General features: G+C 31.4%; 2 protein-coding genes across 2 annotated transcripts; one reads left to right on the top strand and one right to left on the bottom strand.

The window, feature by feature from the left end:
• Nucleotides 1–961: 961 nt before the first annotated feature.
• LOC148575867 (uncharacterized) lies at nt 962–5,940 on the bottom strand. The gene is made up of 8 exons (XM_088502594.1): nt 5,751–5,940; nt 5,059–5,541; nt 4,388–4,960; nt 4,208–4,277; nt 2,028–2,247; nt 1,355–1,402; nt 1,156–1,256; nt 962–1,073 (listed from the first exon to the last, which is right to left on the bottom strand). The coding sequence occupies exons 1-8, from the start codon at nt 5,938–5,940 to the stop codon at nt 962–964; spliced, it is 1,797 nt and encodes a 598-aa protein (XP_088358720.1).
• A 2,985-nt stretch (nt 5,941–8,925) lies between these two features.
• Nucleotides 8,926–15,821, top strand: LOC148575866 (triacylglycerol lipase OBL1-like). Its single transcript, XM_088501206.1, has 5 exons — nt 8,926–9,371; nt 13,469–13,659; nt 13,740–13,773; nt 14,336–14,949; nt 15,425–15,821. Exons 1-5 carry the CDS (start codon nt 9,044–9,046, stop codon nt 15,677–15,679), a joined length of 1,422 nt encoding a protein of 473 aa, XP_088357332.1. The 5' UTR covers nt 8,926–9,043; the 3' UTR covers nt 15,680–15,821.
• The last annotated feature ends 2,081 nt before the right edge of the window (nt 15,822–17,902 follow it).

The raw sequence follows: 17,902 nt of genomic DNA, 5'->3' as shown, positions 1-17,902 counted from the left end.
AGGCAAAAACTCATGCTGCTGAATCTTGTAGCTCACACCATTGTGCTTTAGAAAAAGGAGATAGCCCTCTTAGAAGAACTTCTATAATTTTTGTAGCACTTGAGGATTTTATATTCTTCATGCATGAATATCAATGCAGTTTTTTTACTTTCCATTCTTCTTACCTGCAACAAGTTTAAAAGAAATGCCATGAAAACACACTCAACCATTTTATCTTCATTTAATAATGATTTCAAAAAGTCTAAGCACAACTACACAAAACATACTGTAGTTTTGTATTGTAACTATCAGCTTGAAAATGCTGTTATACCTTAAATTGCATAAATTGCATAAAGTCTCAGCAAGGATGCATAAATTGCATAAAGCTAAAACAAAACAATGCTTGATCCATTTATGCTCTTGAGAAAAACAAAATTACTCTTTGAAGTCAAATAATTACCGATTCAGAACCATCCTTAATGCATGCATATACTCATACATTAGTAATAGAACTATTAATATTATAATAATAGAATATCTTTTTTCTACTTAAGCAATGACTTAAGGATAACACGGCTAAAGATAACATAAGCTGCAAGCAATGATGTCAGTGCATTGGAAAATTAAATGTAGGCCACTAGAAGTATTGATTTTAATTCCAAAATTTTCAAGTAATCCATGAAATAGATAAGATAAGCAAGGAAGGTCGACCAAATATTCAATTACTGGATGTGAGCAAGCAAAATAAAAAATAAGAATAAAATGGCATAAGTATAATTAATATGTCAAAGGGAGAAATTCCTACGTAACGTTGGGGATTTGAGTTGAAAAGGAATCAAAAGAAAGCCAAAAACATGTGTTTGTTTCCTTTTGGATTGCGTGGTTTTACTGGTTTGTATTTAATGAACCAAAAACCAAAGCAAAAGGTTGGTGGAATTGGAGAGGGGCCTATGCTCACACTGTCACATATTACCCCACTTGATCACATGCACCGTCCAAACTCCCTGTACTCCATGTCAATTTCTTTAAGGGTCTCTATGTGCTCACTCACAAAGCTGAGATACAAGGAGGAGGAGTGTCTTTTACTCTTAAGGCTATTTCACAACTTTCAACAGTGTCTAACGCAAAACACAATTAAAATTTAAAAACAGGGGTAAAAGTCCAAAAATAATGTACCTCACTGGAACAGCTAAAAGACTCTTCACACCTATCTGACCAAGCTCAATGAGAGTTTCATCTGTATATGGTTTCAACCACTGTATCGGGCCTACTTGATTCTAGAAATTCATCCAACAATGCCATAAGAAACAAAGGCTCTAAAAGGTAAGCCAACAATTTAGCAATTAAAAAGCAAGTTAATGAGGTCCAAACTAACCTGATAAGCAAGAGTATGCTTATTGTTAATTCCTCTAGCTTGCAACTCCTGCATAATCAGATTTACCATCACTTTGTGCACTGATAAAAATAATAATAGCAGTAAGTAGAAGTAGAAGTAAAAGTATTGATATGAGGTGCTCCATTAAGTAGAAGCAGAAGTAAAAGTATTGATATAGTGTATATGGGGCTTTTGCAAATATTAGGTTATTTGAGTGTTTGAGAAAAAGGTATACAGGAACCATATCATAGATATCCTACAGCTATTCCAGGGTTGTGAAAGTAACTCATCTGACTATATTCTGTGATCAAATAATAAATAAAAGGAGGAAATAGAGACAATGGGATGAAATTTAAAACAACAACTTCAGCTTGCAATTATTTGATATAATCAAAATAAAAGTATGCCTTTATAGTATAGAGAACTAAATTTCCAATTTAAAAGAAGCAAAGGATATTATGTTTACACATAACAGTTAATAACATGATACATTCTAAAGAAAAACAGAAACTTAGACTCTTACTATGGCAAGTAATTAGCACGTCCCAACCTGCCTCTTCACTTCAAAAAGGATACAAAGCAAACAGGACAAAGAAAAAACATATAAAGAGAAGATTTATTAGTGTCACTATTATTACCCTTAGCCAATGTTGAATACAAAGGACATGCAAACCAAATAGTACCCTTCTGTATCTGTGAGATCCTCCGGAGACAGTGCTGCTGAACGCCTTTTGGTTTGAGGGCTGGCTTCTACAGCTTTGCGGGACTTGTATAACTCTCGAAGCTGCTCACTCCGCTGCAACCCTATCTGATCAGAATTGAGTTCCACTCCTTGACTTGTCTTCCTTGTCTTAATGTCTCCACTGTAATATCCTTCCCCCCAACTCAACACCCTGCTAAATGGGAACCATGAATAGAAAGAAATTGATTTTGAATAGTAGTATTATTGAATTGTGGTGTTGTCTAAGAAGCCATTGTATTGAGTTGTTCATATTAGAGAAGAAGAAGAAGAAACAAGTCATGATGTGTCTCGTCATATGAAGTCCATTGAGGTATTTTCACAAACAACACACATTCAAGAAACAGAAAATGAAAAAAAAAATCACAAAACAGAACTGAAATTCAAGGAAACAGTTAGTTAGAAGTTAGTACTCGGGTTGGGTAGATGAAGTAGACTCGAATAAATGCATGTGTGTCATGGTAAGGCAAAGCACATATAATAAAATAGACAATCCATCGCATTCCCCACACCAATGCAATCAAACTAGAGAGTTCACCACATAATAGAAACAAAACAAAAAGAGAGGTGATTACAGTTGCAAGAGATGATTATATAAGAAAAGAAAACATTAATCAGCGTTATGGTGAGGGTTGAATAGAGAAATTTGCGGAGGGTTGAAACAGAGAAACAAAAAGGGATTAAATCTTTAAATACATACCTTCTTGTGTTATGGTGAGGGTTGAGCGTCGATTGAGGGAGGAACGACGATTGAGGGAGAGGCAGTGACGATTGAGTCAGCGTCGACGGAGGTAAGGTTTGAGCAAGAGAGAACGAGTGCTGATGGAGGCCTTGCGAGCAAGAGTGAACACCGACGGAGGGCGCGCCGATGGAGGGTGTGCCGGCGGAGGCAGCACCGATTGAAGTTTCCAAGAGTTGTAAAAGAGGGATAAAGGGTTGCAAGAGAAGGATAGAGAGTTGCAAGTTGAGAGCGGGCTACAACCTGAAAGATGACGATGGATTCTCATTTCTCAGTGATGAAGAGGGCTGCGAACTGAGAGAGGGATGTGAAAGTTTAGGGTTCTTAGTTGAGTAATGGAGAAGATTCGAGGGTTTGGGTTCTCACTTCTAAGTTAGGACTGTTTTGAGTGTTCTGATAAAGAAATTAAGTGTTTGAGTGACAAATCAAATTAAGTGGGAACCTATCGGCACGCTTTTTTAGGGTCTCAAATAATTAGAGGTTATAGGCACGCTTTAAAAATGTGCCCGTATCCTCACAAACTAGCCACGCTTTAAAAGCGTACCTGTTTCTCTCTATGGGCACGCTTTTGAAGTGTGGCAAAAAAAGGGTAGTCAAATCATAAATTAGTGGCCACCCTCATAAAAGCGTGCCAAAATCTCTCTATGGCCACGCTTTTGAAGCGTGCCAAAAAAAACGTGGCCGAATCACAAATCAGTGGCTACCCTCATAAAAGCGTGGCCATTGACTACTTTTGGCCACGCTTTTAAAGCGTGGCAAGAAAAAAGGGTGCCGATAGGCCTTTTTTCTTGTAGTGCAAATAATATGAGTTAGATTGGTCTTGACCGCATATCTCGTCAGCCAATCTGCCACAGCATTAGCTTCATGAGTAATCCATTCAAAATCCACAATCCAACACCTTGATAGAAACTCTTGTATCTTCTGAAAAATATCAACCACATCATAATTTAGCCCATTTACCGGATTGTTTAAAATGTGCAAAATATCAAGAAAATCTGTTTCTCACACAATATCTCTCAAGGCATAATCTCAAGCTAAAAGCAAACCCCTCCAAACAACAAAAAGCTCACATCTAACGATAGGCCCTGGAGAATAGCTACTAGAACAACCCGAAATTCAATGCCCATTAGAATCTCTAATAACACAACCAATTCATGCTAGGTTCCAATCAGAAAACAGACTCGCATCACAATTAACCTTAAAAGTGTCACCTGTTGGAGGTTCCCACCTCCTTCAATCTTTAAAAGTTATATAACTGGTACTGGCAGACTTTCTTAAATCATTTGTAGTAATCCGAGCCATAGTAACAACCTTGTAGTCTGACCACTGATCTCCATTATTGAAAATATCAATACAACGGTGCCTCTACACCCACCAAAGACCCGCCCCTACAATTGCCTCATTGCCTGGCATGACCTTTCGAATCCAAAATTCCAAAGGAGTACCTTCAAATGAATCAATAAGCAAAAGATCCAACATTTGCCAAATGCATCTTGATTTCACACAGTCCCTAAGACAATGCTCCATTATTTCTAGAAGGCATTGCATCTCGAACATCTTCCCGAATCAGTTAAATGACGCTTGAACTGGAAGGCATTTGTTGGAAGCGCATTTTGTAAACCCATCCACATCATCATCTTTATCTTCTCTGGCAAATTACATCGCCAAATCCACCCACAGTTATTATTTTCAATCGAATTCACTTTCCTCGTCAGGAGCCAACGATAACCTTCTCGAGAACTATAGGCTTTTAGCGATGCGGGCCACCAGATCCATCCGGGCTCCGATTCTGACATTAGAGGAGGCCCAAGGCTATGAAGAAACTGTTTGACCTCATGAGAAATTGGCGTTGCAAGCTTATCCCCCTCCCAAGTACCACTGCTCCACAAATCAGCAAGAGAAAAATTTGTTTCAGATATGTGAATATAAGACATAAGCTCACAAAGTTTGCCAAGAGGACTCCACTCATCATACCAAATCGATTGTTGCATATTTTCCATATTCCATCGAAATCCTTCTTTTAAGATATCATAAGCCTTTAGAATATTCCTCCAAAAGTAGTTGAGGCATTGTGACAACGAATGCTGCCCATGTCCTTGGAGTTCTAGAGGTATTTGTGGGTGAGAACCTGCACCCACAATTTGTTCGTATTATTCAGACAATCCCAAACTAGCTTGCCAAGCAGAGCCATGTTCGCACAGAGAGTATCTCTAACACCCAAGCCACCTGCCTTTTTAGGAGTTATAGCAATGTCCCACTTGACCAAAGGCAACCCTCTCTCATTCGCTTGACCCTTCCATAAGAACTGACGCATCAAAGAATCAATCTTATCACACGCATACTTCGAAAGAAGGGAAACTTGCATATTGTAAATCGGAATAGAAGCCATCACCGCATTCACAAGACAAAGTCTGTCCGCCTTATTAAGCAAGCACCCCTTCCAAGTAGCAAGCTTTTTCTGAATCTTGTCAATGACCTCCTGTGCCATCTTTCTAGAAGTCCTATCATGACCAATATTAACTCCCAAATATCTTCTCAGATCTTGACAAAATCGGATACTAGAGACCCCTGAAAGCACCTCTTTTCTTCTCGCTGAAACATTCTTGGAACATTTAGCCTTAGATATATGGATATTCACCTTCAGCTCCGACGCTTGAGCAAACATATCCAGAGTCTTCATAACCTTTGTCACCTGATGAGTTTTTGTGGCTTTACAGAAAAGTAATAGATCATCAGCAAACATCAAGTGAGAGATTTTTGGGCCATGTCTAGAAACAGATACTGGGATCCACAATCCTTGAGAGACTTTATATGATATAAGACAAGAAAGATTCTCCATACAAAGCACAAAAAGATAAGGGACATGGGATCCCCCTATCTCAGCCCCCTTATAGGTTTAAAGCTTTGAAACCTATTACCATTCCACAGAATAGACAAAGAGGATGAAGTCACACAAGCTATGATAAGATTAATAGTAGCGACAGGAAAACCAAATTTGATCAAGGAAGTTTCAAGGAATCGCCAGTCTACTCTGTTATAAGCTTTTTCAAGATCAATCTTAAATGTCATAGAACCCTTCTTCAACTTGGTGTTCCTCATGAAATACATTATTTCTTACGCAATTATTATTATATTTTCTTTTGTTCCTCTTCCTGGAATAAAACCACCTTGAAGTGATCCAATGATTTCAGAAAGAAAAGGACGAAACCTATTAACAAGCACTTTTGTAATAATTTTGTAAATAACATTATATAAACTAATAGGATGAAAGTCTTTCAGGTAAGACGGAGCTTTAATTTTGGGGATCAAAACAATGAATGTGTCAAAAACAACCGCACTGATGTTCTCACCTGCAAAAGCTCTCTTTACTAAACCCCACACATCATTGCTAAGAAAGTCCCAAATTATCTTAATATATAATACAAGTGAATCAAATTAATTTTTGATACAACAAACATTTATTACTTATACTAAAATTATAAATAATAATCAAATATAAAATAAGATAATTTTAGATTATTTTAAACTAAATTTTCTATCACTTTCAAACATTTTTGTGAAACTATTTTAACTTATTAACAAAATTCAAAATGGCTTACGCATATACTTTATATTTGCAAAAGAGCCAAATGAGCATTTAAACCAATAAAACTTATTTCACATTTCTCTATCTAAACCCATCTTTATTATGTAAATATTAAATAGGATTACCACAAACTGCCCAATAATAAATAAATTAAATAATGGATTAGTTACCGTAGTAAAATTGTATATATACACATAACATATAAATATATAGGAAATATCACTCCTAAATTAAGACATATTATTTTAAATACAAAATAAATTTATAGTAAAATTTATTAAATTAGAATGACATTATTAATTTTAAAATAATATATAGAAAAAAAATGCTCATCCTAACAAAATATAAAAACAAACATATTAATTATATACCAAAATTATTTACCAATATAAAATATACATTAAATACAAATATATAAGAATTAGTTTAGTAATTATTTATAGTATGTAAGTAACAATTTTTTAAATAAATGATAAATATTACTAATAGAACCTTCACTAGGCATCCTATACCGCGCATCCTATACCGATAAAAGGCTAACATTTTTTTATGAGTTATACTATAGATACAAGTCTTTTTGACTTACAAGTCTTACAAGTTGAGCTAAGTCTAACAAAAATTACATTCACCTACTGGAGCGTGATAACACACACGTCACTCAACTGTTTCTAAAGTGCGCTCTCACTCACCATTATGGAAGATACTTCTTCTTCTTCACGTTCCTCCTTCTCCTCCTCCTCTTCCTTCTTCTTCTTCTTCTTCCTTTTTGCATTTCTCCTTCTTTTTCTTCACGTGTTTCATCTTCATCATTATTTTTTTATTATTGTTGTTGTTGCTACATTTTTTTCTCATCTTCTTTCTATTGATTTTGCAACATTATGTATTTTTTTCTTCTTTGTTTGATTTTTTCTCCCAAAAAGAATTACAAGAAAACGAAATAAGAAGATGAGGAAGAAGAAGCAGTAGAAGATGAAGAGGAGGAAGAGGAAGAGTTTTGAATTATGCAAAACTTATCAGAATAAAAATACACCCAAAAATTCTTAAAATACACCCAAATATCTTCGTGTTACACTAAAATATCTTCGTGTTACACCTAAATTTGCTACAAATACAGAAAAATATTTTCTCTAATGCTGCGTTTTTTTCTTCTTCTTTTTTCCTTATTTCTTTCTTTCTTTTAGTTAAATGAATGTAAGTTCATCATCTTCCAAGTAATTCTACAGCATTATGTGTTTCTTCTTCTTCTTTGTTTGATTTTTTTGTTTTCATTCTTGTTAAGAGAGTAAAACAAGAAGAAACTTGAGAAGGTAAAATAAAAAGAAAAAGATGAATAAGAAAAAAAAGAAGAAGATGGTGATGATGATAAAAAACGAAGAAACAGTAGAAGATGAAGAGTTTTGAATTATGCAGTCAGAATAAAAATACACCCAAAAATTCTTAAAATACACCCAAATATCTACGTGTTACACCCAAATATCTTCGTGTTACGCCCAAATTTACTGGAAATACAGAAAAATATTTTTTCTAATGCTGCATTTTTTTCTTCTTTTTTTCTTATTTCTTTCTTTCTTTTAGTTAAATGAATGTAAGTTCATCAGCTTCCAAGTAATTCTGCAGCATTATGTGTTTCTTCTTCTTCTTTGTTTGATTTTTTTATTTTTATTCTTGTTAAACGAGTAAAACAAAAAGAAACTTGAGAAGGTAAAATAAAAAGGAAAAGATGAATAAGAAAAGAAGAAGAAGAAGAAGATGGTGATGATGATAAAAAAAAAAAGAAGAAACAGTAGAAGATAAGAAGGAGGAAGAGGAAGAGTTTTGAATTATGCAGAACTTATCAGAATAAAAATACACCCAAAAATGCTTAAAATACACCCAAATATCTTCGTGTTACACCCAAATATCTTCGTGCTACACCCAAATTTGCTGCAGAAAAATATTTTCTCTAATGCTATATTTTTTCTTCTAAATTGAACCACACCTTAGCCACTTGATTGGATTCAAAATAATAATCAATTTCGTTCTAGTTCAATTGACAATTTAAATCTGAATTATTTATTATCTTCAACAACGATATAAATGATGATGAAGGAAAAAGAGAAAAAAAAAAGAGGAGAAAAAATTTTAATAAAAAAAGAAGGAGGAAAAGGAGGATGAGGAAGAGATGGTGTTGATAACGATGATAACAAGAAAGAAAAATTACGACGAAGAAGAAGAAGAGGCACAAAAGAAGAAGAAGAAGAGGCAATGAGAAAAATGTAAAAGCGCGTAAATATAAATGATTTGTATAAATTTGTATGAGAAAATACTTGTACATGAAGAATAACTCTTTTTTTTATATTAGTCTGTTCATTCATTCATTTAAATAAATATTAAACATTTAAATTTTGTTTTGTATAATGAATTTATTGATTGATAAAAAATTTTTAAATAAAATTTAAATTTGTGACAAATTAGTCTTAAGAAATACTTAGACAACCAAAAAAATATAAAAAAATATTATATATAATCCCGTAACACATGTCTACCACGTTTCTATATAAAAACCAATTAATAAGCAGGAACCTTTCAGCTTCCTAGCTAGAAACCACCTTCATCACTACTTTAATTTGTAACAAGGTAGTAGCCATGGCGGCCAAAACCAGCGATGACTGCGACAAGGGCTTCGCAGACAGCTACATGCTGCTGAAGCACGAAGACGCCCGGTTCTTCGATCTGCTTCACGTCCTCACTTCGCGAAACATGTCGCGAAGGAGGTTTGTGGAGAGCCACGCGGATGGCGAAGTGGACGAGAGCTTCGGCCACCGGTGGCTTATATTTATCTCTATCTTGTCCCAGAAGCTCTTGCAGTTTGTGGCCAAGCCATTAGCATTCTTTGGGATCTGCGTTGAGCTTCTCATCAACTTGATTGCCCTCAACGGTGGTATCTTCTATATCATATTTAACTTCCTAAGAGGTAATTAATTACTTTAATTTTTCATTCATATATATAACACTTCTGTTATTTCTATCTCTCCTCTACTAATATTTTCTATAATATTTGTTCCTGCTAGTACACCTTTTGCTTATAATATATATATAATAAAAATTTATTTAAATGTATACTTGAATGCATCGGCACACTCTCAATTTTAGAGATAATTAAGCCTTTAGAAATAAAGATACACACACAAGTTGCCAAGTTGGCAGCTTAATTATAATTAAGGGTGTAAAATGTTTTATTTTTTCTACTTATTTATAAGAAAAGTTAATGTAATGACTAACAAGGAAAATATGATTAAATATGATTTTAATAGAACTTAAAAATTGGAGTCAATTTAATTTTTTAAATAAAGGTATCAATTAAATATTTCAGCAAATCAGCACCTTTAAGATACAAGATGCTCTTAATTTTTGTATAGCTCTTTCAATTTGGACTTTTGTGTTTTACTTTCAGCTTCCTCCATTACTTTGATTAATATAAAAACAAAAGAAAAAGAAGCCTTTTATATTTATCATCAAATATATAAATAATTAATTTTATATTTAACATGCCTTTTTAATATAAAAGTCTCTTTTCTTATTTTTATTTAAGAAAATAGAAATAACAAATTTCAAATTTAAAATTTTAATTATAAAATTAAAATCTCTTCTAACATGTCCTGATGAATCATCTCTTTTAAGAATTTATCCCTTTCTAATACTCTCTAACTTCTTAAAAATTTAACCCTATTTAAGACTTACTAACATCTAGGCAAAGTGTAAAGTAGCAGATAGATGAGTGACTAATCAATTTGCACATATTTTGCACCGCAACCTTTCATAACATTAAGGATTTTTCATTAAAATAATTAGGATAAAATATATTTTTAGTTTTTAATTTTTAAAAAATTTTCAAAAAATATTTTTAACATTAATGTATATTTAAATTTTGTCTCCAATGCTTCAAATATCTTTCAATTTTATCCCTACAACTAGTTAGTAAACCTTTTTATTTCTAATATAATTTTAGCTTCATAAAATCAATTTTGTCATTCAAAATTCATTTTTTATAGATATAAAATTAATTTTATTTTTTTAATAATTTTTTTTTGTATCCTAAATATTTGTGAATAGAAATAATAGTTTAATTTTTTATTTTCTTTAATAAAATATTGTAAGAGATATTTGAAATTTTTTTTTTTTTTAAATATTATAGTACTTTGGCTTTTTGAATTTTTAACAAGTTAATTATAAAGGGACTACAGATTATTAACTACTGTTATCGTTAAATTATTAATGAAAGGATTTACTTAATTTATGTCTTAAGAATATATTTTAAAAATATGATAATAATTTTTTTAATGTTTTTGTTGTGTTTAATATATTAAAAATATAAAAAATTAATTTTTATAAAATATTTTTTTATAATATCTTTAATCTATATCCTTAAGATATAATTAATAAAATCCTTAATGAAATTGTGTCAAGCTTAGGAAAGCAACTTTAATTTCAACGGGTAACGCAAGTACGCCAGGGTCGCCATAATTATTATGTGTTTGGTTAACAAATGCTTTTCATAGATAAAATTTTTTTAGTTTCAACTTGTAACTGAAAGGCATTTGTTAATAAGTAGACAAAAATAATAATGGTTGAAATTTTTTAAAATAATTTTAATGCTTTTTTCAATGTATATTTAAAATATTAAAAGTTTGAATTTTCAATTAAAACGTTTTTCATTACTGTTAAAGAAATGTCATTAGCAGAACCTCATTGATGATTTTACAGTATTATTCTCTCTTTCCCCTTTTTTGTGGATACCAATAGTTTATTTTTATGTGCTTGGTACTGACTTTTTTGTCGATCAACGTAATCCACATATTATTTAGGGTAAAAAATACATATAAGTCAATGGCACACTAAAATTACACAAATCAGCCAAAACTAAAACTGCTTTATGAATTTACTAATGTATATTTATATGTAGTTCGAACCAGTTAAATTCGAACTCTATTTCTGCATAATTTAAATTAGGTAGGTTTAAATTATACACAAACACACGCACACACACTAATTCGAACCAGTTGGGTTTGAATTACACACAGTAAATTAATAATTTATTAAAATAATTTTATTAAAAAATTTATTTAAAAACTTAATAATTTAAAAATTAAAAAATATATATTTTATTTCATACATTAAAAAAAAGTTAACAAAATATTTAATTACGAGACTTCTTTAAAATATTTGTGATCTATCAATTCGAATTCCATACAATACTCTTTTGTCCATTTTTAATAGCTTATGAATATTTTTTAATAAAATTTTTTAATAAATTTATTTAAATTATACTACAAAAAATATTTTATCTTATGCAAAACAATTTAAAAAAATGGCTTAAAAAATATTAGGAGTACTATAAAAATTTGTAATGTTTTAATAACTTAGGTAAATACATGCATGTACTCAAATTTTAAATAAAATACTCTACATAGTCAATAATAATTTAAAAATGAAAGAAAATATTTTATTCCATACAAAATAATTAAAAAATATATTTTATTCTAATACAAAATAATTTAAAAAAAATGGATTAAAAGATGTTATGAGTACTATAAAAGTTTGTAATATTCTAGTGATTTAGGTAAATACATGATAAAAATATTTTTTCTTTAATTTCTAAATTATTATTGACTATGTAGAGTATTTCTTTAATGTCTAAGTCATTAGGATATTACAAATTTTTATGTAGAGTATAATTCGAATCACCATATAATTTAGGAGTACTATAAAATATTTTCTTTCATTTTTAAATTATTATTGACTATGTAGAGTATTTTATTTAAAATTTGAGTACATGCATGTATTTACCTAAGTTTTTAGAACATTACAAATTTTTATAGTACTTCTAACATTTTTTAAGCCATTTTTTTAAAATTATTTTACATAGGATAAAATATTTTTTGTAGTATAATTTAAATAAATTTATTAAAAAAATTTATTAAAAAATATTCATGAGCTATTAAGAATGGACAAAAGAGTATTGTATGAAATTCGAATTGATAGATCACAAATATTTTAAAGAAGTCTCGTAATTAAATATTTTGTTAGCTTTTTTTAATGTATGAAATAAAATATATATTTTTTAATTTTTAAATTATTAATTTTTTTAATAATTTTTTTAATAAAATTTTTTTAATAAATTATTAATTTACTGTGTGTAATTCGAATCCAGCTGGTTCGAATTAGTGTGTGGGTGTGTTTGTGTATAATTCGAACCCACCTGGTTCGAATTATGTAAAAATGGAATTCAAATTTAGCTACATATAAACGTGCATTGGTGAATTTATGAAGCAGTTTTTATTTTGGCTGATTTGTGTAATTTTAGTCTGCCATTAGCTTATATGTGTTCTTAACCCTATTATTTATTGAAAAACTACGAAAGAACTAATTAGTTAAGAGTGTAATTCTCGAAACTTAAATAATAAAAATTTATAAAAAATTAAATTATTTAATCTAAAATTTATCAAAAATATTATTTGACTAAAATTAACTAATAAAATTAGCTATTATATATTATATATAAATATATGTATAATTTAATTTATTTTTAATATATATTTTATATTTTAATGTATATTTTATACTGATACTAATTTTAGTAATTAATTTTAATATACATCTAATATAGTTAAAAATTTATTAAAAAATAATTTAAATATTTATTCTTCATAAATAAACTGGCTAGGCTTACCAAAATTTTAAAAATGCCTTATGCATTTTTAGAAATATTAAAAGGCAATCAAAATTTATTATTTTTTACTAATAATATTTAAAAATATAAATTAAAAATATATTATTAAATTATTAAACTGAAAAACGAAATTAAACTCACAACTAAAAATATTAACAAAAAATAATAAATTCACCCTTAAATTTTTCTCAAGGATTTTGTTACACCCTAGTAGTACACTATATCTATATTATAATTTTAAATAGAATTTAGCAAACATGTATTTTTAGAATACATGTCATAATTTTACGTTAAGAAGATGATGATGTTTTGTATTTTGAAAATAACCTATTTGTGAACAGGGAAGTTAGTGTTGCCGGATCCAAGATCAGCAAAGTATTTGTCTTGTATTGGGAATTTAGATGTGCGAGTAAAATTGGATGGCATCACTCGTGAAGATAGCAAATACTATATTGCACTTTCTATGATGGCCTCAAAAGCATCCTATGAAAATGCTGCTCATATTGAAACTACTGTCGAAGATCACTGGAAGGTATTCAATTAATTACTAGTCCATCTCTTTTCATATCTCTAATAATTAATGTTTCTTCTGATTTTTGTCTATATTTGCAGATGGAATATGTGGGCTTCTTTGACTGCTGGAATGGTAATAACAACTAAGAACCATTTTATACTGTTTCATATTAATTAATCTCGTTTATAAACATCACAAAGTAAACAATACCTTGTTTTACACAAAATATTTCGGGTAATTCACGCCAATAAATAGTTTGTGATTTAAAATTATGCAGATATCTTAAACCAATTTTGGTTATACGTTTTTTCTAAACACTTTTATATAAATGGAATCAATTTAATTCAATTGATGTTGTTTATATGTAAATCAAATTAAATTTATTTAATTTACTATTAGAAAAACGTGTAATATATAAATAGAATTAAACTGATTTGATTTACTATGTATATACTGTATATATAGTAGTAAATTAAAGGTAAAAATTCAAGAATAGTTAACTTCACGTAAAGTTGATTAATGAGAATAATTAAATAATTTGACGGATTTGATTAAATTTTCATCTAATAATTCTCAATTATCAACTTTACGTGAATTTCTACCTAAATTGAATCAGATTAATTACATTTACATGAGATTCCAATTGAGCCTTGTAAAAATAGAGCATATCTTACATTTGAGATGCGTTGAACAGAGTATCAAGAAAAGGCGTCAACTCAAGTGTTGATAGCTTTAGACAAACACCAAAACCGGGACACATATGTTGTGGCCTTCAGAGGAACAGAACCCTTCAACGCGGACGATTGGTGCACGGACATCGACATCTCATGGTACGGAATCCCCGGCGTGGGAAGAATGCACGGCGGCTTCATGAAAGCATTAGGGCTACAAAAGAATGTGGGGTGGCCAAAGGAAATGGAAAGAGACGAGCGTCTTCCGCCATTAGCATATTATGTTATTAGGGACATTCTAAGAAAAAGGCTGAGTGAAAATGAGAAAGCAAAGTTCATAGTAACGGGTCATAGTTTGGGAGGTGCACTTGCAATATTGTTTGGGACAGTGTTGTTTTTGCATGAAGAGACGTTGTTGTTGGAGAGGCTTGAAGGGATCTACACGTTTGGGCAACCGAGAGTTGGAGATGAAGCATATGCAATTTATATGAAACAGAAATTGAAGGAACATTCGGTAAGGTATTGTAGGTTTGTTTATTGCAATGATATAGTTCCGAGGTTGCCGTACGATGATAAGGAAATGATGTTCAAGCACTTTGGAATATGCCTTTTCTTTGATTGGCGATATCAGCTCAAGGTATGTTTCTCCTTCTACCTTTTTCTTTTCTAAAAAAATTGGAAACAACATTTGTCAAGGAAGGAGGCCATGCAAACAAAGTTCTTACCAAAACAAGCTTGTTAAATGAACAATATTAGGCTACTAAATGTTTCATTTGAGCCAATACTTGGTCTATTCTAGATGCTAAAGACTAAATTTTAAATTACATTAAATTCTAATAGTAAAAACTAAAATGTTAGTACAAAGTGTTAGCTAATATTATTAAAAGATATTGGCTTTGAGATTTTTTTTATATAGATATTTTAATGTATTGAAAACATTAGTTAAAAAAGTATTTTCCATGAATTGAAACTATAATTTACAAATCCATTACAAAATTTTTTAGAAATTTATTTGATTCTTTTATTCTTTTTAAGAACCTATAAATCTATAGTAAAGTTTTTTAAAATACTAATTGTCTAATTGTCCTATTTTATTCTTAAAATGCATGCAGGTTCTTGAAGAAGAACCGAACAAGAACTACTTCTCGCTATGGTGTGTGATACCCATGACAATGAATGCAATTTTGGAACTAATAAGGAGCTTTACTATTGCATACCAAAATGGACCTCACTACAAAGAAGGATGGCTTCTATTTGCTTTCAGGGTTATTGGGGTATTAATTCCAGGCTTACCTGCTCATGGTCCCCAAGATTATCTTAATTCCACTCTTTTGGGACCAATAGAAAAACACTTAAAAGCAGAGTGAATACATATTTCAAGTCCCTGCTGGCTTCAAAAGACAGAGCTATGCTAGTTATACCTCTTAATTTGGAACATGTCGTAATTATTAGAATTGTTTGACTGATTGGCTTTTCTTATTAATACTAAGGGGTCGTTATGATGTGATAGATATGGTGGTTATTTATCTTTTTAAAAGTAAGAAAATTTAAAGCTTGAATTTGAATAAATATTAAATAATTTTAGAAATTGAATATTAGAAGTTAGTTTGGAAAAGTAGAAGGTGTTTATCAACATAATTGAACTGGATTTTTCTTGACTCAGATTAGGCCTAAAATTATGATGATCAGTTTCATTTTCTAGACCCATACTCTATTCTAACCGCGATAAAATCCTAATAGTTTGGACTAATTTTGTATTAGATTTAAAATCGGGTCTTGAACCAGAAATTGAGGATGAACACAATAGTCCACACATGGATTAACAAATAACAACAACGTTGTAAGAAAATTTTTAAATAAAATCAAAGTTGTGATCAACAGAATAATATCAACAGAAAAACATATAAATAATGGGAAATGATTTCGTAATATCAACTATCATTTATACCAAAAATTCGAAGTAAAAATTTCACTGTGATGATGAGCTGGAGGGATAGCAACTTTGGCGAATAACAAATTGGGTAAGCTCTTTAGTCTTTAGGTTTTGAGTCTGACCCGATTTAAATGAAGTCGAGTCAAATTTGATCCACAATGACCCACGACGAACCGGATTTTATGCAGCTCTATAGAAAATTGAATAAATGATTATTTGTACTCATGAAAGATGAAAACGTTAACATATGTATCCACACTAAATCGAAACTAAACTTGTATCCACGCAAGATGTCTTCCGTGTGACAAAAGTACCCTGTTTGTCACACAGAAGACATCTTGCGTGGGTACAAGTTTAGTTTCGATCTAATGTGAATACATATGTCAGTGTTTTCATCTTTTATGGATACAAATGGTCATTTATTCTAGAAAATTTTAGGCAAGGCTTTTGTTTTTTGTGGGTGGTGTGTACTTGGCGCTATTGTGCTGCTCCGTTCCTCCGTCCCAAAAGTTTTTTAGTTTGCAATCATCTTCTCAATATGCAAATAATGAGTTGATTTTCACAAATGAAGATGTGGTTCCATTTCAAATTGTAATCCCAAAAATTATCCTATAATAAGTTCTTATTTACACTTTTATCACGTAAACTACTTAGAATCTATTGAGCCAGCCAAGCCATCACAATTGGTCCAACACAAACAACCTTCAAATGATAAATAAACACATCTTTCTTTTTCTCACCTTTTTATGTTTTATCTGTTCTCTCTTTTATTTGACACATGTTCATTTTTTATTCTTTTAGAAATGATAAGCTACCACACAATGACTCAATTAAATACTTAAAGTAACTCTCAACTATCAAAATACATTCTAAGCCTCATCAACCTAAGGGTAATTCTAGTAATTACCTAATTTGGTTACTAGTTCACATTATACTAAAGTACTAAATTGAATTTTTAGTCGTTAATTCTAATTAGAGTTAAGTACGATTTTAGTTCCTAAGGTATAGGCAGAAAAATTTGTTCGTCTCCAACTTTTTTTTTTTACATACAAAATCATCTCTAAAATTCAACATAATTTTAATATCGTCCTTCGAACCAAAATACCCTTCTCCTCTTTTTCTTCTTCTTCTTCTTCATCAGAAGCAAAAACAGAAGAAACAGAACACAATCACTGCCGCACCTAGCCCTTCCCCTCCTACATGGACTCCCCCTCCTCCCTCTCCCCCACTATCAAAATCCTCTCCCACATCATCGCCACCACTCACTTTCACTCCATCGAGCAATCTCTCCACGATTCCTCCCTCTCTGTCACTTCCTCCAATGTCAAGCAAGTCCTCAAGTTCTCCTACACCTTCCCCGCCTAAGCCGTCAAGTTTTTCCATTGGTCCGACCACCACCAAATCAAGATTTGGCAGAATGGGTGAGGAAAAAGAAACCCTCTGCCTCCGGTTGAGTCTCGGGCTAAAGGTAGCACCTAGCCTCGCAGCACCTCGCCTTCGCCGTCGCTTGGCCCTCACCTTCGCAGCGTCGCGACTCGCGCCCTAACCTCGCCGTGACTCGCCCTCGCCTTGCAGCACCTCGCCCTCACCCTCGCCCTCGCCCTCGTGTTCCTCATCGTCTTTGGGGAAGTAATGGCGGTGGTCGTGTTCCTTGCAT

The sequence above is a fragment of the Arachis ipaensis genome, chromosome B1 (assembly GCF_059453495.1).
Source record: "Arachis ipaensis isolate K30076 ecotype BB chromosome B1, ASM5945349v1, whole genome shotgun sequence".
Taxonomy (NCBI): domain Eukaryota; kingdom Viridiplantae; phylum Streptophyta; class Magnoliopsida; order Fabales; family Fabaceae; genus Arachis; species Arachis ipaensis.
This window is presented reverse-complemented; position numbering and strand designations above follow the sequence as displayed.